A 23,655-nucleotide genomic window follows, 5' to 3' on the forward strand; every position below is an offset into this window, starting at 1 on the left:
CTCTCCAACTTGAAAGAGTATTTAAATAGTTAAGAACCTGCTAATGATAAACCATAAGCTCTACTGAATCATTAACAAAGCAGCTTTGTATTGCAGTGAGAGAAACAAAGACAACTTCTATTTTTCCTAATTTAAATCATAACATTCATACAGTAATTCAACTCACACAGGCCCTTAATCATATTAACCAACAATATTCACTAACCAGGGGTCACTGAGAATGACTTCTATGAATATATCTATTTTTTACACAGAAACAAACAGACCTGGTAGTTTTAAAGATACCAAATTGAAACATTTATTTTATCTTTATACATTTGTGTTTAAACAAACAGCATTATGCTTAAAAAATTACAATCAATGTTTTATACTGACTTATCGCACAAATGTATCAAAACAAAAACAGGAATGCACACGAGTATTAAAATTCAATATTTAAAGAACAACATCCCCTCGTGAACCCTCTTGTTTAGATTACAATTCAAAAGTGTGTCTAACATTACCTGCTTTTGAGCGGAGGTGACTCCTCTCTAGTTGGCTTGAGCGCACACAAAAAGCCAATACTTTAGATAAAAGTTCCAGACCACCACAAGTTGACCAACAAAGAGATATGCCTTTTTTATATATGTAAATACACACACACACATATATAAAGTCTCTGCTGTGTAAAATATTTCAGTCCTGAGGGTTGAAAAGGCAAAATAGTTCTCAGCTCAGTGCGGTCCTCTTGTCCTCCGTTCACTGCGCACTGTGGTTTGTTGGAAACCTCACATGGATGTTCCTTTAGTGAGAGCAGCCTTTAAACTGCCGTGCTTTTGGTCCCGATGTGTGGTCGTGCAAACTCCACAAAGTCATCAATAAGGACAGGCCATGCACCTATTGAATGAACACACAAAACTAATTAAAGTAATTGACTCTACCATGGAAGAAGACATGATTATGGAACTGGACTGATCTGATATTTTAATACTTAAAAACCATACTAGGCCTGTGTGAAGCAGGGTAGAGGCCCTTCAGCTAATAAGTTGTGAGGGAACAATTACAGGTCATAGGCGCTTGCATGCACACAGTGATAAACGGGTTCACTTTCAGCTGAGGTGACAAACCTTCTTCATCGTAATTCGACATGTCATCTGTGATCATTGTGCTGAAGTCTAGTAAGAGGTTCCAAGTGTCCTTAGGAATTGATCTTTTGTGGTGCTCCTGCAAAAGATGTTGGGAAAAGTTGAAGCAAGTCAATGAGACGTGATTATATTTGCGTTTGTAGAGTAATCTTGAGTGTGATTATCAACTTACAACTAAAAAACTGTTCCACAAGTCCAGGAACTTGAATCTTCCAGCCAGTACTAAATTCCAATATGCAATTGCCATTTCTAAATCTGTAAGAGAATCAAAAATAGGTCAATAAACATTCAACAATAACATAACAAACAGACGGTTGATGCTGATTAGCATTAAAGGTTCTTACCCAAACCTTTCTGGCCAGGATTCTTTGCAAAATTAAATGTAAACTGGTAAAAGTCCTTAAATTTCCCTTGGTCCTTTAAGTCTTGCTCCATCTTTGGCAGCTGAGCTTTTAGCTTCTCTACGCTGTCACACCTGGGGAGACACAAAAGCAGACTTGTGTTTTGCTGGAAGAAGAGGAATGTTTTTTCAGTGGAGTACATTCATCTTTGTTTGTTGTAAAACTAAGCTATTCATAAGCTGCATGCATATGTATAATGGTAACTTATTTGACATCGTCCAAGCAAAGCTGAGAACCTCTATACTTAAAACTTTTTTTACAGCAAACTCTGTGTGTACATAGCGTATTATATATAGTATAGTAGCACTGTTAGTTTGATAATAAGTACAACGTTACAGAAATAAAGTATACTGTGACATCTGAAAATACATTCTCACCCCTGTTCTGTCATGCCATCCATGAACTCCTGTTTTGAAAACTCGCACTGTGTTGCTGCCCTGAACTTCCAGGCTATGAGAAGGACACTTATACTGGCTGGGTCCAGAGCCAGGTCGTCACAGAACTGCTGGATCCCATCAATGCCGATCTTGTTGTCATCATGAGGATCTAAGTATCAGAGTGTGAAGTGTGCTTTTGTCATTTACTTCAGAGCCAGATGGACAATTTTCAATAAATAACACTCAATATTTTCAGTGTTGCACTGTGATATAATCCCTTTACTGTAACAAGCTGAAAATTGCATTGACTATAACTGTGGAGCTTTATTCTTACACATTTAATAAGCTTTCCATACCTCTATATCTGTTGTACAGCTGATCAAGCTTCTTCTTGTCTAAGGCCCCCTTTAGATTTGAAACATAGAGCTCTGGATTTTGGAAAAACTTGTCAGTGGCAACATCTAGTTTCCAGTCATTTTGTGACAGACAGGTCAGTGCAGTTTTCTCATTGGATTGTGTGAAAATCATGAACTGACGAACTTTATCCTTTTGTGAGGACTTCAGCTTGTTCTGCACAAAGACACACAAAACACTTGTTGCAATAACACACAAATGGTCTAACGTAAAGAACAGCAATAGCAAAATCAAACACATCACTTATCTATTGGAATAACCATTTATATCAGTTGCTAACAACGAAATTTCTAACTGCAGAACTCCAAAATTACCCAAAATAACCACGAAGTGTAGGCTAGTTGTTAGCTAATGTTACATAAACACCGAACCATGGGTTAACACATTTAAAAAACAGCAATAACATGCTATCCTGACAGCATACACCGACTTGCAATGTGTTGACTGACTGGCTAGCTAGTATCTTTACATTTATGATAACATTGAACAATACAGCTAGTCATAAAATCCTGTCGACAACAACACATAGCTTACGCTGCTGCAGTGTGTGTAACGTTGGCCAATTTTGTTTGTCAGTTGGCTCAAAGGCTAGCAAGCTTAGCTAGCTAGCTAACTAGGCGAGCTAATGCTAACGTCGAGAGCTACGTTTGTTTTCATTATATAAAGGGAAAACAAGGGCATTAGCGCAGCTTTTTTATTATATTTATCAGCCCAAAGTAATAGTTTATGATTACATCACGGCACCAGAATAAAAACAGTAATTTCTTACCATGTTTGTCTTTGCCCGACTCCCTTTCCTCCCATCCAGCTGGCTAATGCATGTAAAGTTTTTTCGAGTCACTTAAAAAGTTCTTCCGGTTGAAGCATCATATATCAAAAATAAAAGCATAGGTTTGGTCGCTCGTTGATTAAGCCATATCTTAAAGTGTTAAATTGTTCGATGTTTTTCCTATTGCCTAACACATTATACACATTTGTCGTAAAGTGAAGAAAAAAAACGTTAGCAAAGTTTGAGAGTTCTGAGACGAATTTGGATATTAACAAGTGTGCTTTTTATTTTGGAGCAACTTAACGGAAGAGACTCTAAAACTAAGCTTCTTCCTCCATGTCCGAGCCCTCAGACGTCGATCTGGATGTTTAGAACTGCTCTAAAAAGATTTCAGAACAAATGGAAATCGTACAGACACCGATTTGTCCCATGGGTTGTACTGAACCTGTCTAAAAATGAGAAAACGCTGCGGCAGGTGACAGAGCGCTCGAAAGACAAACAGGTCCCAGATGAGGAGGTTTCACAGAGCCTGCTGCAGTTCTTCAGAGTCCTGCTCAGTAATGGGGCAAATAAGGGGGGACTCCGAGCAGCTCAAACTCACTTTCTCAGACCGGTAACAAGTGAAGAACACCAGTGTGGAGGAAATCCAGTGTGTGGAGATGATGCCATGTTACAGTCTCTTGGATTCTGCATTGACCGGAAACCTAGCACTTTGCCCTTTGCAGGAACTGGAGTGTTTGTTACCAAAGGATTTGTACCCAAAGGAGCTACAGTGGCCATGTACCCTGGTACAGTATATCAAGCCTATGAGCCAATTCTCCTCCAGTCCATCAGAAACCCTTTTTTATTCAGGTGTATTGATGGTGTCTTGGTTGATGGAAATGACAAAGGCATATCCAAAATGGTGTTCAAATCATGCAGTGGCAGGGACAGAATAGGGCCTTTCATGATGAGTGACACCAGCTGGCTGACAGCCAGTCCACAAAACCCACTTGCTGTTGGTCAGTATGTGAACAACTGCTCTAATGAGTTGCCTGCTAACGTGTGCTACCAGGAGTATGACGTGCCGGACACATTTCCCATCGAGCTCCGCCTGTATCTGCCTAATGTCAACTACAGCCATGACACACAAAGGCCTCTACGCTGTGTTGTCCTTGTATCACTCAGAGACATTACAGTAGGGGAGGAACTCTTCTCCAACTACTACACCATTGTGCATTAGAGTCAAAGTACACCCTGCTGTTCTGCTTTGGTGTCAGAACTGAAGAAAACAATACTATCATTGTCTGTCTTCCTAAGGGGAAAAATAATTGTGTACACTCAGCATTGCACTGGAATAAAAGCAAACATGTCTTATATGAATTACTGTATGCCAGACACAAAACTGCTCTTATTTGACAGTGTTGAAGGGTATTTTAAGAAATATATAGAAGGAGCCAAGGTTAATTGGGCCAGGGAAACAGACCTGAGCACAGTTGTGTGTCCAGACTTTTTTGACTGGGGTGGCCCAAGTTGGCCACTGACTTATGCAGTGTTGGAATAGCATTAATATACAGTTGGGGATTTGTTAATCTTTAACAGGGGAGATAATTCACCAGTGACTAGCGAACCGCCCCATGCAGTGCCGGCTCCAAAGGGGGCACAAGGGAGCATTCGAGCAGATGTTTACTGACATCTAGGCCTACTGGTCATAAAACTTAACTTGCTACGTAAACCTAACAACAGCAATTCATTAACAAAGAGTTATGATTAGATGTGCTTTTTGTGACTTTCACCCACTTAAAGAAAAAAGAAAAAATGAAATGAGATGACTTGTCCCCAGTGGCTATACTGGTGTTCTACTGGCAACCAACTAAGAAAAGCAGCACCACACACCCAACAGTTGCCCTCCTGCCTTATGTAATGTTATAGGCTACTCAATTAGAAATGAATAGAAAATGAATGGGAGGTATCTTTAAAGCATAGGCTACTTACTTGTGCCTGCATACACATAAATGGCGAGCTTTTCCCATAATATTGCTGGTTCTGTGGTGTTGGAATTTCATATAACGTTCCTCAAATAGAAATGTATAGCAAATTAATGGGGTTATCTGTAATATACAATTTATTTTGCCTAAATGGTGACTGTTCCCTAAAATACTGCTGGTTCTATGGTGTTGGCTTTTCAAATATGATGCCTGCAGTGCACCATAGGGGCTCCTGGGCTCAGTCCGCACCACAGCAGGTTCAATTCCAACCCCTGACCTTTTTGCTACATGTCATCCCCCACTCTCTCCCCTTTCATATCCAAGCTGTCCTATCAAATAAAGGCCTAAAATAATCTTATATGATTGACTTGCTCTTTTTTGGTTTTCCATTGACAAAAGTTGTAGATAGTGCTTGGTTGGTACCTGGTACTTTTTTGGTACCACCACCTCAAGGTTCCAAGCGAGCTGAGCCAATACTAAAAGATGGAGTTAAAACACTGCAGACCACTGATCAGAGAGAATCGTCTCTAGCGCAACAGTGGACATCCTGCGCAAACCCGTAATTTTTAAATAGTTAAGCTCAATAGCGTCCGCAATTTGCATTGAAGATGATGTCACAGCAGTTTCATGCGGCGTCGCTTTGGCAATATTATTGGATTCATGATGTATGTGTATGCTGTGATGAGGAGCTAATACTGCTGGTAGTAACTAAATGTTAGCCTATATATAATCTAAATGGTACTAAAGGCGCTCATATGTTTTGGATGAAAGCTTTAACCTTTAAAGTAATAAAGGAACTACTCAAGTAAAGTACAAGTACTTTAAAATTGTACCTAGTTAAATGTGCTAAGTTCCTTTCCACCACTGCCTCGTAATGGAAACTTACAGGAAGACAAATCAGTGCACTCAGCAGAACTGGTCATAAACCTGCTGTTGCTGATGGGGGAGGGATTTCAAAAAGTGTACAAACTTTGATATTAAAGGGAAATCCGTGCACACAATTTGTCAATCAGGGATTAACGTGAACTTCATCCACATCTAGGTCAAAACATTAAAAGGGACAATCTGCAGACACACTCACGGTTAAATGGGTTCTAAAACAGAAGAGGGTGCAGGTCCTCCAAGTAGGCCTATTATGAGTAATTCAGAATCTGACTCTTTCATACAAATAATTACCAAATGATGGCCACAGGGGTGAGACACCAGACAAACAGACGGTTGAAGAGAAAGAAACTGATCATGTTAATTGGTCACAGTGGGCTAAAGTCACGAAATAGGAAAACACAAGAGTATAATACATCATGTTGGTTATTATAGTGTAATAAGGATCAGTGTGAAAACGAGAGGTGACCAGAAAACTGCAGAGAAAAATACTTTGTTTATGTCAATATAGAGCTACTCAAGTCAGTAAGTAGTGGAAGTTTACAATATAATGTCTGGTGTCACCTTGCCCAACTTCTTTACCACATCGTGCCACATAAAGAATGGTGAGACATGCTTGTCTGTCCAATCAGGTTTCTTGAGGATGTGCAACATACCAGGTCTCTCTCTGCTCCACCTCTTTCATTACACACTCCAGTTAGCCAACATATGATGGATTGTATACTTGTCATTTATTGTTATGTTTGAAAACCTGTCTCCGATATTCTGAAAGAAAGAATGTAAGCAGAACTGTGGTTAATAGTTAGCTCACTCACTGCTATCTCAAAGTTGCCTAAGATAGAATACATAATATAAGAACACATCATGTAAAACACTGCATTTACTCCTGCATTCTCTCCACTAAACTTCGTGGCAACTAAAAGTGGTTTCATGATTGGGATGTAAATCTTTCTTTTTGTCATATTTTTCTTAGGCTCCTGTATTACATTAATTGTATTTTACGAACTCCGTATTTTTCTTCTTAATTTCAGTTGTACTTCATGAACTGCTCTTGTATCGGCCTTACACGAACCCTCTCTCAAGATATTGCACAACCTTGTCAGATCCGTAGTCAGAACAAGTTTTGACCTGTCAGAGACACTGTAGAAACCTAAGCACTACTTATTACTGCAATATCCTTCCGCTGAGAAATATAGTCTGGATTAATGTTCACATTTGTATCGGTTATTGAAACATAATTTGTATATAGCAGATAGAGAATACAATTTATTGTGATCCAAACATTAAGTCAGTCAACTGAAACTATATTGTCAACGAAACTGAGCATTTTAAGTTAGTCAGTGAAAAAAGTGCGGCTGCATAAAGGCAGTGGGCATCGCCATCAGCGATCTTTCCAGTCGCATGCTGAAGTTAGGAACGGACCATGTCTAGCGATTCTGCTGATTTTAACAGGTAAGAATCTTTCATTTGGTCTCATTTTTAAAACAATACTCGATGTTTAGCTTGGTTTACTTAAACGTGCCATGGTGGTGTGAGCTATGTTTGATGCGGAATTATTTATTATATAGCTAGCTAGGTAATAGGCCCCGACCGCTTTGAGGGCTATGGGTTTGGCAACAGTTAGCTAGTTAACTAGCTTTGTGCAGTTAGCTGCCCAGCTACACCGCATTTCCAAATTGTTACTAGCTATTTTGATAAAATATTCTTTCTTTATGTCGAATGTGTGATTAATTAAAACTGGGTTGTAACTTTAAAAGTTTTGCTGTCGTGGTTGTGAGAGCCGTGGGGCTAGGCTTATGTTACAGTTCGGCCTAACATCAGTTCTCAAGCAGCAGGAGCCATCACAGGCCCAACTATCCGACATATTGGCTAACGGTAACTCTTTTGATAGTCAAATTGACATGAATCACAGTGGGCGTCTTAACCGGTCTCGACAACCTTTTCAAATCCCTTAAACTGGGATTTTAGGAGTACCAGGTAACGTTAGTTGAGCCCTACTTGTGGGATTTGACACGTGCGCCCAGCGAAGCCCCGGACTCTGTAATGAGATACTCTGGGCGTAACCCGGTGAGAACCGCTCGCCACACATCTGACGTAGTTCTTAACGTTACGTTTTAGACGATTCAAGTGGCAATCACTTAGGTTTCAGTCCTGGTTGATGTAAGAATTTCTATTTAAATAAACAATGGTATTGTGCTGAGACTTTAGCAGTCTGGAGCATAGAAATTACAGCTTTAATATTAACGTGAACGTTAAGTTTTTCATTACGTCTCTTGATCAATCACGACACGTGATGGTATCATCTTGTTGTAGTTGCCTGTTCTTAGTAGTCTGTCCTCAAGAGCTTCTCCATTTTTATGATTAAGATTGTAAGTTAATTTAAAGTGAAATTAACCTACCCTTTTTCCTTACACAGCTCAAAAGACCATGGGGGGCCAGATGGAATGGAGCCTGATGGCGTTATCGAGGTAAGTGCATGACAAAATGACAATAGTCTTTGCCCAGCTGTTGATACAGCTTTAGCATTGAATGTGTGTACTTACTTACACTCACAAGCTATTCTTCTTACTTCAGAGTAACTGGAATGAGATTACCGACAACTTTGATGATATGAGCCTGAAGGAGACTCTTCTCAGGGGGATATATGCATATGGTTTTGAAAAGCCATCTGCCATTCAACAAAGGGCAATCATACCTTGCATCAAAGGTACAAAAAACATATTTAACTGATAAGTGGATTGTTTTATTTGTGAGTGAAGTGATGCTTTACCATCTTTCGGGACTTACCCATTCATGGGGATAACTTTTTTTTTTCCAACTGATCACTCAATACTGTTAACTATAACTGCCGTGCATTCAAACCTGACATGTCAGATTTTTTTGTATAGAACTTGGAATGCACATTTCTCTCAATCCTAAATGATTGAGTTGGAAGAAATCTCATCTTACTGTAAATATATTTGTCTGTAGGCTATGATGTCATTGCCCAGGCCCAGTCGGGCACTGGCAAGACGGCCACGTTTGCCATCTCTATCTTGCAGCAACTGGACATAGAGGTGAAGGAGACTCAGGCTCTGGTGTTGGCTCCCACCAGAGAGCTGGCTCAGCAGGTATGCTGTTTCTGAGGTCACAGTGACCTCCACAGTATCTCAGACCTAGACAGCATATTGAGGACACTGATTCATTTACTAAGGTACCATTTTTTTCAAACTTTTCAAAATTCAGAAATTGTGAAACGGTATCCTTAAGATTGGTGTAGTCTCTGTCCATGGCTGCATCGGTCTAAATCTGGCTTAATTGAATGATTGTGGTTTAAATATATTCATATGTTGCTGTGGAAAACTGGGTGATGTGATGGCATACCATCTTTCGGGACTGACTCTATAATGGAGATTACTTTTTGATTTTACTGATCACTTTGAACAGTTATTCCACACACTGTTGAAATGTCCTGTCTTGCCATCTGTACCACACATTATCCTAAAGCAGTGTTGGGTTTTTTGCTCCCATCTCCCCCTCATTAGATCCAGAAGGTCATTCTGGCTCTGGGTGACTACATGGGGGCAGCATGCCATGCCTGCATCGGAGGGACCGATCTCCGTGCTGAAATAACAAAGCTCCAGGCTGAGGCCCCTCACATAGTGGTGGGCACACCAGGACGTGTGTACGACATGCTTAGTAGGGGACATCTGTGTAAGTATGACAGGTCTGGATCAACAGAAAAGCATTCTCAAACAATTGGGTGGTTTTTTTATTTTAACGCCACACTTCTGTGCAGCTGCGAAATGTATCAAGATGTTTGTTCTGGATGAAGCTGATGAGATGTTGAGTCGAGGGTTCAAAGATCAAATCTATGAGATCTTCCAGAAGCAGAGCACAAACATTCAAGTAAGAACTTTTTGGATACAAGCACAACACTGACAGGAATGAAATGTTTAATATGGAACCCTTCTGCATTAACAGAACTTTGCTATAATTGTGTGGTCCAGACTTTGTTTCATGCAATAATGCTAGCAGAGTATTGGGTGGAAGGAGATTATTGCCCACTGTACTGAAAATGAGATGTGGTCGAACCTCTTTCTTAATGTTCGTTGGCCACTGTCTCAAGGTGCAGTGCCACACGTAGGTCTAAGTTGTATAAAATGTACTTTTGAAACTGCACCAAGTTTTGACTTGATTGATGACTTGGATCTTATTGTGATATGTTCAACTTCTAAAGGTGGTCCTGCTCTCTGCCACCATGCCAGCAGAGGTGTTGGAGGTTACCAAGAAGTTCATGCGAGAACCCATTCGCATTTTGGTGAAGAAAGAAGAGCTTACCCTTGAGGGTATCAAGCAATTCTACATAAATGTGGAGCGAGAGGTGGGTTTACTTATCTGCAACATTCTAGTCGGTAACCTTTCAGCAAGCTGCATCTCACTGTTAGGAATGTCATATGTCCCTTCTCTCTAAAGCACCCTGCTGAAACTGCAGGAGCCAAACCTCACAGGTTTAGCTCATGTGGCCGTGTAAGCATGGGTACACCAGGGAAGGAGATTAAAATGCACAGTATCGGAAATGAGGCTTGGGAGGGACCTCTTTCTTAATGTCCAGTGTCCTTCGTCTCAAGATCCTGTGTTACACATTAGCTACTCTTAGTTTAATAGATGCTTGATAAGCAGGCTTGCGTTTTGTCTTGTCAGCTTAACTTTGTTCAGTTAACAATGCATAACTTGTTCTTTCATGGATATCAACAGGAGTGGAAGCTGGACACCCTGTGTGATCTGTATGAAACACTGACTATCACCCAGGCTGTCATTTTCCTCAACACCAGGAGAAAAGTCGACTGGTTGACTGAGAAGATGCACGCTAGAGACTTCACCGTCTCTGCTCTGGTAGGATCTGTTTGCCTGCTTGGCTCTAAAACTGTTGGCTCAATACACTGTTTTGACGGTCAAGGCTCATCAGTAATAATGCTGCACATTTTCCTTACCAAAATACTCTTTTACAGCATGGCGATATGGACCAGAAGGAGCGTGATGTGATTATGAGAGAGTTTAGGTCTGGCTCAAGCAGAGTGTTGATTACAACTGATCTTCTGGTTAGTATGAGGTGTAATGTGATGGGTAACATAAATGTCAGATAATTGGTTGTAAAGTTAACCCCAAATGTTTTAAATCCTGCAACAGTCCTGTTATGACCAAGCAGTCAAAACTTTTGGGAGATTGGGGCTCGTTCTCCACAATGGGTTCTTCTACTGTAGAAATCTGTTACTTATATACGAGCGACATTGACGTGCACAATGATTTAGCCATCCATCTGTTAGACTAGAAAGTCATTTTAAATTGCTTTCTTTTGCTCAGGCTCGTGGGATTGACGTCCAGCAGGTTTCCCTGGTCATTAATTATGACCTTCCTACAAACCGAGAGAACTACATTCATAGGTAAGTTGCATTTGATAGATAGCACCAGTATGTGCACCTCGGTCTCCTCGAGTCTAACGTGGCCCATTTTATTCCCTCCAGAATTGGTCGTGGTGGCCGTTTTGGCAGAAAAGGAGTTGCTATCAACTTCGTCACTGAGGAAGACAAGAGGATTCTTCGGGATATCGAGACGTTTTACAATACTACCGTGGAGGAGATGCCCATGAATGTGGCAGACCTGATTTGAGCCCTGAGATTATTTTTTTTTAACGCAGTGATAGCGATCGTCCACTTGCATTGTGCTTATATTATTCGAAGAGGGAAAAACTTCTCAATGCTAAATCTTGGATCAGAATTTTGGTATGTGTTAAAAGCGAGGTGATTTCTATGGTGGTCCCTCTTGGACAGTTGTAGATTCTAACCTCGACAGGTGGCTGTTTGGCGCTACACAGCTATGGGGTCTGTAAACTTAAAGGTTCTTATCAGGTATTTTTTTCCATGTTCAATTAAGATGTGTGTATTCGATGTTCTCCATCATTTAGTAATTTACTTGTGGACTAAAAGGTATAAGTGCTGTATAAAGTCTGCAAATTATGTTATGCTAACATATGTGCAATGTATTGTGGGACTGCTTAATAGATGTGTGTATTACTGTAGGTTCACTTGCCTTTTATCTTTTGTGAATGTGTTAATTTAATATACCATATTTTTTTAATCCCACTTGCTCTATTAGAATTCCTGACATGTGATACCCTTACCAGAGTATATTGCTTCCCCCCCACCCCTCTACTATCAGATTTTTCTCTCTCCCAGAATTGTATCAACGTCTTAATAAACTGATATTGCTCTAAGTACACCTGCTTGTCTGTTATGGAGGTGGATTGTGAACCGCTTTGCAGATTATATTTAGTATAACGAAAGATGCCACATTGGTTCTGATTGGTGTTAATCTGGTACAACATACTTTGGGCAAATAGCTACAAGTACAACTTTATTTTTTAGATCACATGAAAAGTCGCACTTCAATAGTCAAGTCAGGATTTTTTTTGAAAACTGTCTTCTATATGTCTGAGATGTTGCCATTTTCTTATTGTAACCTATTCAGACATTGGGCACATGGGATATATTTTTTCTTCTACAAAATAATAGACTGTAGCCCTCATGTAAATGTAATCTCCCTAGCGCTGCGGAAGAAAGTATGAAGAGAAACTCACTTTTCAGCCAACGGCTTTTGAAATTTTCTTCAGATTTGTACTTCGGCCATCTAAGAATTTACAGCGATTCCAAAATTTCAGTTGCAGATAGTGATGGCGAGATAAAGCATTGAAGCTTTCCAGCAAAATGTTTGCTCACAATACCACCTGTTGGTTAAAGAGTGTAAAACAGGCGGAGGTATTTGATCTAGTGATCTGTGATACACTCACATTTTTGCGCCAGTGAAGACTTAAATTACCTTTAATCAATAGTGTGTATTTTCTGGTGGTATATCATTAATATAACTGTATAATAAACTGATTTCCTTGAGAGTAATGTGGCTATCAAACGTGTAAATCAATCATTTTGGTCATAATAGCAGGAAGGGCAATTTTAGTAGGCTATTCTAAAACTGGAAAGTGACAGTGGTTTAACCGGGCAAAGAGCCGTGAATGTGCTCGTGTAGATCATGGATGTATAAGAAAACCGTGTAGATTCGAACCACTTCATAAACCAGTCACTTGGTACGGACGGGCAGCGTGACTCCGGATGTCTATGAGAACGATACAAGCCTCGACCCTTCTTATATACGGTCTATGGCCTCGACACATTCTTCACGGAAAACTTCCGGGATTTCTCGACACACGCTTCTCTTAATACATCCATGTTCGAAGCCTCGGCACAGAACGTAACATCACTAGCTGCAGGCACAAATGGGTTTAAACATAGACAGTATATAAACCATAGACAGAAGACATAGGAATGGACCAACAGATCCCGTTGCTCTGGACGGAGACCAGTGAAGGCCATTAGAAGCACTTTTCCGGTGATGGCTGAGCGTTACTGCGCAGCCTCCAACTGAGAGAAACGACGTAAATGTGACGTGAGCAACCTGTCTGAAAGTTGTAAATCTTCTGGTAGCTGTGCCAAGATTAATAATAAATCATTCCCAATCTTGCAGAGATGGAGAGCGTAGGTATATGTAAGGAGATAGCATGGACGCAGGCTAATTACTGCTAACTAAAATGCTAGTTAACATTAGTAATTAAACCTAAACAGCTAATGTAAGTCGAAACTGCCTGCGAGCTTCTCTTGTACTATACGGTAATTCCTCTACTATGCGACAGTAAGTCGCGTGGTTATGACACAATCGTTAGCCTATTTTTTACAAAAACATCTACTACGGAGCCATAACGTGAGGTACAAGGTAATGGAGTCTTTTATACATTGTCGTGTTTCTTTAGAAATAAACAGTGGACAAATAAAGCCTTTAAACGCTTCAGATGTAAAGTTATTCGCTGTCAAAATGAATGGCAGTCAATGGAATGCTAACGTTGGGTGATCGCTTTGTAGCATCAAAATGGCGCCATAGGAGGTTCGAGCTCTGAAGCGAAGCTTACTCCCTTGGGTTTAAACGTCAACCTACAAACATCCCTTTAACATGGCTGTGTCGAAGCATGAGAATCACTGGGTACTGTAGGGTTTGTGACACAGCACCACCTACCGGCAAGCAGCAGCCATACTCCAGAATATTATGTTAGATTTATAAATCTTTTGGGAAATATTGTGACAGCAGTCAGAGAAAAAATATACATTTGATACTGCGTAAAGTAAACAACTCGCAATGTTTTGTGGTATTTTAAAGGATCCTCCATTCATCTCCAACATTTCTATGCACTCTTCAGTTTGCCTATTACTATATGCTACAGTTCCTGCACAATTGGATAATGTTTGCTTCTTGGAGAAGAAAAGATTTGCAACTCATAAAAACATGTTAAAAAAACTAAACAATTTTGTCAGTAATTTGAATAGTTAAATTAAGCACATCCTCTTTGAGCAAGAAAAAGCATACTTTGGGTGAACAGCATACTTTTTTGAGGTGGTCTCTTTTCCTGTCTCCTCATACTAAATGTTTGTTCTAAATTTGTGATTTCTTTTCTATCTTTTGTGAAATTACTCAACAAATAACAACAAATTAAAGACATGATGTGTCTTGAGAAAGTATGGAGGTCTGTATAAGGCCATATCCATAACTTTTCAGTAAACGCCAGGCACTTGTTAATAGTTTAAAGGTGTGTTTACTACTCAAAGGTCATTTTACACAATGCACATGCAAATATGCAAAATCAAGTATTAAAGTCCTAACTCCTAAATCCTAAGCTGACTAAATTGATCAGATTTCAGACTTCCCCTGGAGCCACAAAAGGTTTTTCACATATGCAGTAATACCCCCAAGACCGGTAAACACACTTTGATGTGTGAAAGTGCTGAAGTTCACCTAGAAAACCATGAGCTGCTTAGAGATAAATGGGAGAGGGACCTTTCTGTTACTATCAGCGATAATGAGTGGGAGGATATATGGAGATATGCTAACTCAATTTCAGTTTGTAATCATGCCAAAGCAATACAATTTAAGATTAGGCCTATACACAGAATGCATAGCCTATATCCCCAAACCGCAGACATTATTTCAACCCATACTCTTTCACCCGTGTGCCTTAAATGTAAAATGGAGGTTGGTACTTTATCTCATTAGCTATGTTTCCATCCACACGTTTTTATCTGAATTAAGTGATATCGAATGAAAAAAGCCTTATGGAAACAGTAAAATTCGATTGAATATCGACTCAAAGGAAATATGTTTGGTCTCATCGGATTTTATCTTGATCGATATACGACTTATGCGATAAACGGTGATGGAAACGTTATTTGCCGAATAAATAATGAATTGCGATTAAGTTTTAGGTCATATTATGGTTGCAACCCGCCACAAAACGAAGAAGAAGAAGTTTTAGTTAATTTCCGCCCAGTATTTCCGCTCTGTTTGCACACATCGCGGGTGTCAACAAAGACAGATGTAAGTGGACGAACAAGAAGACGCACTACCGGGAGTGCCGACACAAATGTCCCTTATGATGCAATGATCGTCTACCACAGCCTTCAGCAGGGGGTCTAATCGGGACGTGAGTCCCGTCTATTGCGCCATACACCTGTGGCACAAGGTGCGCTCTGGAGTTAAGCAGCGAGATATCATGCGCCTCATCCACTCCAGGTAGGTATATATATCTTCGCATCATCCTCGTTCGTATGGCATTGCACACGGCGTAAACACACCGGTGCACTGTGGTTTTGTTGACTCCAAACGTTTTGCCTACCACTCTGTACTCTGCGCATGTAGCCATTTGTAGAGCGCAATGGCGATACGCTTCTCGGTTGGAACCGGAGGGCGATAGCTTGCGACATCTGGGGAAAGGGACGGGCCAAAAAAAATACACAACAGATCAAATGTTGTCTTGGTCATCCGAAAATGCTTCAACCAAAGGGTTTCCGTGAAGTGTCTCTGAACCACGATCTCCCAGAACAGTTTGGAGCGCTGTCGTTCCCACACCACAGGCCGCCTCCGTTGTCGTCGGGCATTTACGTGCATCTGCATCTACATCATCATAGCAATGTGTTGATAGCGTCGTTGTTTTCTATAGCTTTATAGCTTGATATGTCGCTATCAGCTGGCACATAAGCACTATTACAACTTGTGCAATATTGATCATTTGTTGGTAGATGGCGCGATCCATTTTGTCTAGCAAAACTTTGTTCGCAAATGTTTGCTTGAATGTTGTGCGATTCAGTGCGAAAATGAATGGAAACACCTTAAGATGTCTAAAATCAATTCGATATACCAAATTGATCGCAAAACAGCATGTGACGTCATTACGCACAGGTTTTTATTCGCTTTAAAGCCGTTGGATGGAAACACACTTTCACCAGCTTTATTCACATGGGTTTTTTACCGAACTTTAGATGACAATTGGATGGAAACTTAGCTATTGTCTTTGGTCTTGCCACAAACTACAAAGGTACTGGCTTAACATCTTATCAGAAATGGAAAAGATAACTAGGCTTGAAGCTGCAGATGGAACCAATGTCTCTCATTCTAGGCCTCCCAGCCAGATATGTACTGTCTGCAAATAAGAGATGGTACTGTATTCTCACATATGCTGCAAGGAAGAACATTTTACTGCAGTGGATTAGTGAAAAAGGACCAACTGTTAAGGGTTGGCATAAAGTGCTGTTTGGGTTAGTACCACTGGAATACCTGACATGCATGTTACATTCAAAGTCAAATCAATTCTTCAAAGTTTGGGAGCCATATTTGAATTATTTGGAGCCTGATGTTTCTGCCATTTTGCTAAGGGGATTCCCTGAAAGATCTTGTTGAGAGCTGATATGTATGTAACTGAGCCAGTGTTGTTTTTGGTTTATTTGTTTGTAATCCGTGTTTTATTTGTTGTAAATGTGAAAACTAATACAAATATTTAATAAAGAAAAAGAAAACCATGAGCTCCAAATATCAAAACTTTTGTTTAGTTCCCTTTTTTTTAATGGTACCCTTAAGGGTTTGAATTATGATTTCATCTTTGTGGGGGTCTCTTTAAAAAAAAAGAAGAAGTAGTCTATAAGCAGCAAATTTTGAGCATTAAACATTTCATTTCCTGCATTCTGGTGATTTTTTTATGCACCTATTTACCTTTTTCTGAATCAATGTATGCTGCAAATGTCTTTATGTAAAGGGAAACATAGATTACAATCCACATATAAAAACATAATGGAATATATTACAATAAGGCTCTCAGGCATTCTGTATTGCTATTCTCCTGTAGATCAACTTTTCTAATTATATCTGAGTCAGCACACATGTAGCTATAGGCTCTCTATAGGCATCATTTACTCTTCCCTCCTCTTTTGCGTCTTTTGTTGAGGAAGTAACCTCCTTAAATGTGCACATGAAAATGATTCACCTCAATGATACATTATTCATTTTAATGGATTAATACAGCCCTGGACTGTAATATTTCAGATGTGTTTGAGCAAGATTTCTGCTCATGTTCAAAACTTTGTGCACATTCAAAATATATCCCATTTGTGCTCTCTGTGATTTGGAGGAGTCGTGATATTTTGAGAAAATAAAGTGATGATAGGCTGTTACAAGAATAAAGTCACCTCTTTCAGAAAAGATCACCTGCACCATAGTCTGCTGTGCGTACGTGATTGCTCTGCCCCAGTGTTAGTAAGATCTCAGACCTTCTGGCAGACCTAGGCGGGTTGAGACTCTGGTCTCTGAATGAGACAAGTTTGGGAGAAAGTGGCTTATGCGCTGCTCTACATTGGGGGTGGGAAACCGAAACTGCGACAGAAATACACGGAGCACCAACGTGACCCATCTGCCGCAGCATATCGACAGCAGAGCGCCTCCATTATAAACCTGAAGCTGTACAGACCACGGACGGAAGGCTCGCTGCTCATCTCTATTTTCTACAGCGAGAGTGGACACTAAGCGACACACAGGTCTGCTTCAGAGCTCTGTGTGTTTGGGAAAAGTGCTTTATTTGTGATTTAAATAATGGTGCTGATGATTTTTAGAGACCCCCACGTGTATGATTTTACTGCCTTCATGGGAGCTCATCCTCTCTCTATGGGAGCTCAGCTCCCACGTAATTCAAAACCCTGGTTCCCTTTGTATAGGCTAGGCCTAATGTCTTAAATAAGAAGTCCGGCACTGTCTAGAATAAGTTGTAGAGGGTAGGAAAAGAGAGCATTCAAACGTTCTATTGCTATTTGATCTCTATTTGAGCAGTGTGTTTCTAGAGATGATCTAGAAAGATAATGTCAACCCAACCCAATTCTCAGTTCTCCACACTGCAGGTTTCAGTACCATCCAGAATAATTATCAGTATCAAAACATACCCTGTCAGGCCTCATCTTCATTCAGCTTCTATGAGATTTTATTTTCTGGTACAGGAGTAAATTGTTAAAAAAGTATTTTACCGCTGGAAATCATGGATTACTACAATAATTTCAGGCTGAGGGTCACTTCTGGGTCAGAAACATCAGGATGGCACCGGCTTGGGAAAGGAATAATAACAGGCTGCACCATCTCTGTTGTTCTCTTTGCCCTTGCCATGAACATGGTGGTCAAGTCAACTGAGGTGGAATGCAGAGGCCCACTTTCTATGAACCTATAGAAATCGGCTGTAGAGGCTTTGTAGGGCACTCACTGTGTAAAGTCCCTAACCGGTTGGGCTTTACAGGAGCGGCCACAAAAAGGGCCTTTAAGTCCGCAAGTGATGCCGCAGAGAAAGCCACAAGGCGGCTTTAGTTGAAAAGGGCTGATCCGTGGGTTGCTGCTGTGACGCAAGTCAGGGCCTGATCAACCCTGTCTGGGTCGCATGGGAGAGGGTGGCTGATGTCACGAGACCTGAAACACCTGATGACCCCATATCACAACACTGAGGATGTGTCCCAGTGCATCCAGGGGATGTTTCTTGCATATGGATGTATTTATAAGACCTGGAAATAGGGTATTTTAATAAAACTGGGCTGTCTATGCAGTAGAATGGTGCAAACATTTTTTTTAAATTGCTGCCCTACATCCATGTTGGTGCCACATGGCCAGAGATATCCTACAACTACCAGAATGCACTGCGCCGCACCTGACCAATACGCTCCCACTGGTGGGTGACGTAATGCATTCACGTCACAGAATTAATATGGGGACCGGCAGGTAAATGGTAAGCTAAAATACAATGAAAACATTTATGTGAGAAATGGGCAATACAGTAACAGAACGTGGTTTATATTTGATCAGCGCTGCCTAGTATTACCGTTTTATCTGAGTTTTTCAGCCTCCGTTTTTGTAATACAGGAAGCAGTACGTCGCCCACTTCCTGTTCCCAAACTATCGTATTTCAGCCAACAGTGCACTAAATATGTTTCTGAAAACATTTTAGGCGAGAAATATGCAATACAATAACCATTTATTGATGTATATTTGACAAGCACTGCCTCGTTTTGAAGTTTAATCTGAGTTAGGTCTGAGAGATTGTGGCGGATGACTATTTCTCGATCTGCTTCTGTACTCTTTGTGTCCGTATGCGTAAGTAAAATCTGTAGTTTGAGCAACAGCCCTAGAGCTGTGAGGGAGATGGGCACTGGTGGAGGGGAGTTCATAGTTTATTTACACATACTACCAACATTATTATGATACAACGTTGGTTGAATATTGGCAAAGTATCCCTTGTGGTCGGTGTGTTTTCACACATTTGTTGAGGTCCTGAAGAAGTACAAGTAATAAATACTAGGCTTCTTGAGTTGCATGAGGCCACCATAGATAACCTACGTGAACATACAAAGTTTTCATCAATACTCACAGTCCTATGAAAATGTTCACACCGCAGATATGGTGATAGTAAACGCTTATTCAACTAAAGATTACAAATAAAAACTGAATATCTTTCATAACTCATTTGTGATGTGCAATTTAAAAGGCCACACAAGAATGAAATGTTGGTGTTTTTCTTCAAGGTTCCAAGTCTAATGTTGACCGTTAGTTGTGACACACATTGCAAAATTGTACAACCAGTAAGTGTCCATTAAGGATGAACACATACAAGCGACATATAAGGCTGCATATGCAATCACACTACACAATGGTAATTGTGTGATTGTGAAGTAGATCGTGGTGAAATGATGAGGTTTGCTCATTTTTAAAACATATTCAATAATCAAAGCAAATAGGATCATTAAATCTTTACAAAGTTGTACAAGTCTATGTGTACAAAATGTGTCTAACAGGAGATTATACAGCCTATATTATCTTAAATCGTGTCTCTCTATCAGTATTGCAGACTCCCAAGAATAGTTTCCAGTTTTATGCTAATCTAATCTAACTGGCTGCTGGCTGTGTAGTATCTTCAAGTTTAATCTGTCCATATGGGAGTCTGTATAGGAGCAGTGAAAAAGAAAGATTTTACTTTAATTTTAAAAACCTAAATCTTGTTCCTTGTGACTATTCAAAACAATGAAATTACTAAACTAACTAACTAACTAACTAACTAACAAAAAGAGAGTCCTACGCCAGTAAACCACAAGTCCTAAATTACATGTCAATCCAGGTTTCTGTATTCACCCGCTCATGTATAAAGTGTTGTTGTGCTGACTAATAATAGGCCTATAGCTGTATGTTTGGGACTCCTATATCAACCTTCAACATTTTGGGAAATAAGCTTATTTGGTTTATTACCAGGAGTTAGATAAAAAAGACTGATACCACTAAAAAGCCAGCAGCTGGTTAGCGTAGCTAATGTTGGTGTCTCTGGAATTGAGCTATTTTCATACCAACTTTTGTGCCTTGCCAGATAAATTGTGTAAACATCGTATTCCGAGATAGACTAGGCTTTATAATAGAATATAATTCCTTAAATGTCATTGCACAACATTGTACAACGAAATGAAATGGCAATCCTGACGGTGCATTCACCCATAAAATAAGATAAAATAGACTTTATTAATTTACACACATCAGAATAACACAAATACACAATAAATAGACATAGGAAAAAATATCCAAAAAGTATTATAAGAAATAGGAAAAAAATAGAATTAGTTATAATAATAATAATAGTAATAATATTTACGCTATAAACACCCTTATATAAACAGACATACAGATGAGTAAGGTGCGGATGAAATAGATAGAAATCACATGTACACAGTAGGAGGTGACACGGAGTAATAAATAAATATGCATAGTGCAGAATATCAATATCATACATACATATCAAAAAATTAAAAAAGAAAATAATATATATTAAAGATCCATAAAAGTCATAAAAGTGGGGTTCATTTGTGAAGATTATCTTGCTTAAGTATCATTAAAAAATATGCGAAAAAGTATGTGTAATCGCCAGCTTTTCTTTTTTGGAACTTACTTACTGCAATATTTCAAAAACCAATAGATTAATCCCATTGGCTTTTTGACGATGGAACCAGTGCGATGCTAACTTGCGGGTTGGCCTACAAAAATATGTAACCCCTGCAACACTCTATACAAATTATTCGGTTGGGTGTAAATATGTACAAAGGAATATACAAAGTTGGAATGTAAACATCTGTGCAGTGTTCTATACATACAAACAAAGGTTGGAATGCAGCTGTAACTGTTAAGTATTGTAGTGCTGATAGTCAGTGTAAACAGTCGTGTCAGTATTTGGCAGTGTTCAGTTCTCGTATGGCTCAGTGGTAGAAGCTGTTGATTTGATGGATCTGAAGCGTCTACCAGAGGGCAGCAGGTCAAACAGATGGCGTCCAGGGTGAGAATAGATGGGTCTTTTTGTATGTTGGCTGCTCTACTGAGGCTCTATCTCTTTAAAGTCTTTTTTAATAAGCTATAGTAATAGCTTGCCCATGGGGCTCAGCTGGCACTTTGACCAGCACAGCATGCAGTTATATTTAGCATGTCAACTTTTTCAATACAATTATTTTGCTAACCCACCTCTTGGGAAGTGACTAAAGATGAGCTTCATTGTTCTGATGACTAAAGTTAGTGGCTGACTCCTCATGGACCGGTTCTTAGTAATAACTTCTACTAAATCTAAAAATAACAAATTAGTTTCTATCCCCAAGGGAAATTAGACTAAACAGCTCAAATATTACATGGCATTATCCTATTTACTTATTTAAATAAATATAACTGCATATTTATTATCTTTATGTTGATATCTTAATACCAATCCACTGTCACTTACGGCAGTTTAGTAAACAGATGTAGGCAGCTGTTTGTGTTTTTAGGCCAGTCTAAATCCTTTGTGTGAGTTATTCTTCTTTATGTGTTTCCTAGGAAACCAAGCAGCTGTTTGGAGAACAGCTAATCCAGACATCACATTTCATGATGCCATAAATAAACATATCGACAATTCACAGTAAGTCGCAGTGTTGTGAAGAGAGTGCGACATTTTCATGACTTTAAACTGGAAGACACTGAGACGTTTACTTAGTGATAGTAAAATGAAAATGTACTGAGATGAGATTTGGTAAAAATGAGAGAGGAAACCTGGCTGTTGCTACAACAGAACTTGGATATACAATAGTGTAAGGAATGTACAATGCATATAAACACAAAAAGCAATTTGGTGATGTGTGAAAATCTTAATTCGGTTCTGTGTTATTTAACAGCCTGAAACGATTATTGAAATTCAGTATTCCCCCCCGGCCTGATTTATGACCACCGGTTTTGTTTATCACGTTAAGTTTTTGACACTTATCTGGTGTCTGTTGAGCACTGACACAGGACCAACCCTTAGTTTTTTGTTAGCAGTGTGCCACATGCCTCTGTGAATCAGACTCCCTGAGGACGCTGATGACTTTCTGGCTGTTGCTGGGGGTATTTTTGGCTCCGCATATCACATGTCAGATGGAAAACAAAATCCAACTTACCGTCAGCAGTATTCCTGCACACACACTCAGGCAAAGTCTATTCCTTCACTATAATGATGTGTTCAGGTATTAAAGTGTGGAGAATGCAAGATGTTTGCATTTGCACTCTAATGAGGCTTGTGCAACACCTCTACCCACTCAGTTGGTAGCGCAGGCACACATATGTAGAGGCTTAATCCTCAAGGCAGCGGCCGCGGGTTCAACTCCGACCTGCGGCCCTTTGCTGCATGTCATTCCCCCCCCTCTCTCTCCCCTTTCATCATCTGTCCTGTGAAAATAAAGGCCTAAACATGCCCCCAAAAAATAATCTGTTGACTTTGAACATGTGACCATGTCTGTGATCAGAAGTCTAGGCACTCGTTTCTTATTCGTATTCTATATTTTATAAAGGAAAACACACATTAATTAACATTTCTGTAAATGTGCCAGCTAATTTTCAACTGTAGTCCTTTGGCCAGATGATTTTAGACCAGAGCAACAGGAAACAGCAAGAGATTAGTACAGGTAAAACTATACAGACAGAAGTCAACAAGACACCATACAGACAGCTAGAGCAAGAAATAAGCTTTCTCAGTAAGCCATGCAGATCTACAGAAAGCAGCAAGACATTATCACAGTTACACATCAACAGTATCCCCATTCAGTATAAGAAGCCATGCAAGCATCAAAACACAGCGTACAGATTTTTCTTTAATTATACATACTGGTTTTGTATTCATTTTATGTCTTAGATAAAATAGTACTTTTAATTATGACTTTAGATAGTAGTTACAGTGGCACTCATACGTTTATGAACCCATGCTAAAGTTGACTAAAAAGAGGAATAAAAAAATCATCTTTAGAGATTGGCATGATT

At 39.7% G+C, this 23,655-nt stretch overlaps 3 protein-coding genes and 4 non-coding genes across 7 annotated transcripts; 6 read left to right on the plus strand and 1 right to left on the minus strand.

Moving 5' to 3' along the window:
• Positions 1-270: 270 nt before the first annotated feature.
• On the minus strand, positions 271-3,193 carry dcun1d1 (DCN1, defective in cullin neddylation 1, domain containing 1 (S. cerevisiae)). The gene is made up of 7 exons (XM_078264450.1): positions 3,086-3,193; positions 2,259-2,472; positions 1,903-2,071; positions 1,469-1,599; positions 1,297-1,379; positions 1,107-1,203; positions 271-876 (listed from the first exon to the last, which is right to left on the minus strand). The coding sequence occupies exons 1-7, from the start codon at positions 3,086-3,088 to the stop codon at positions 800-802; spliced, it is 774 nt and encodes a 257-aa protein (XP_078120576.1). The 5' UTR covers positions 3,089-3,193; the 3' UTR covers positions 271-799.
• Positions 3,194-3,390: 197 nt separating this feature from the next.
• Positions 3,391-5,410, plus strand: setd9 (SET domain containing 9). The gene has a single exon (XM_078264448.1). It carries the CDS (start codon positions 3,450-3,452, stop codon positions 4,305-4,307), a length of 858 nt encoding a protein of 285 aa, XP_078120574.1. The 5' UTR covers positions 3,391-3,449; the 3' UTR covers positions 4,308-5,410.
• A 1,868-nt stretch (positions 5,411-7,278) lies between these two features.
• eif4a2 (eukaryotic translation initiation factor 4A2) lies at positions 7,279-12,190 on the plus strand. Its single transcript, XM_078264451.1, has 11 exons — positions 7,279-7,386; positions 8,351-8,402; positions 8,509-8,641; positions 8,905-9,044; positions 9,459-9,627; positions 9,713-9,822; positions 10,154-10,297; positions 10,672-10,809; positions 10,926-11,015; positions 11,278-11,357; positions 11,439-12,190. The coding sequence occupies exons 1-11, from the start codon at positions 7,358-7,360 to the stop codon at positions 11,581-11,583; spliced, it is 1,230 nt and encodes a 409-aa protein (XP_078120577.1). The 5' UTR covers positions 7,279-7,357; the 3' UTR covers positions 11,584-12,190.
• LOC144527237 (small nucleolar RNA SNORD2) lies at positions 8,686-8,762 on the plus strand. The gene has a single exon (XR_013502807.1). It is a non-coding gene; the product is annotated as a small nucleolar RNA SNORD2 (small nucleolar RNA).
• On the plus strand, positions 9,279-9,353 carry LOC144527236 (small nucleolar RNA SNORD2). Its single transcript, XR_013502806.1, has one exon. It is a non-coding gene; the product is annotated as a small nucleolar RNA SNORD2 (small nucleolar RNA).
• LOC144527235 (small nucleolar RNA SNORA81) lies at positions 9,881-10,058 on the plus strand. Its single transcript, XR_013502805.1, has one exon. It is a non-coding gene; the product is annotated as a small nucleolar RNA SNORA81 (small nucleolar RNA).
• LOC144527234 (small nucleolar RNA SNORA81) lies at positions 10,375-10,560 on the plus strand. Its single transcript, XR_013502804.1, has one exon. It is a non-coding gene; the product is annotated as a small nucleolar RNA SNORA81 (small nucleolar RNA).
• Positions 12,191-23,655: the final 11,465 nt, after the last annotated feature.

The sequence above is a fragment of the Sander vitreus genome, chromosome 12 (genome assembly GCF_031162955.1).
Source record: "Sander vitreus isolate 19-12246 chromosome 12, sanVit1, whole genome shotgun sequence".
NCBI lineage: Eukaryota > Metazoa > Chordata > Actinopteri > Perciformes > Percidae > Sander > Sander vitreus.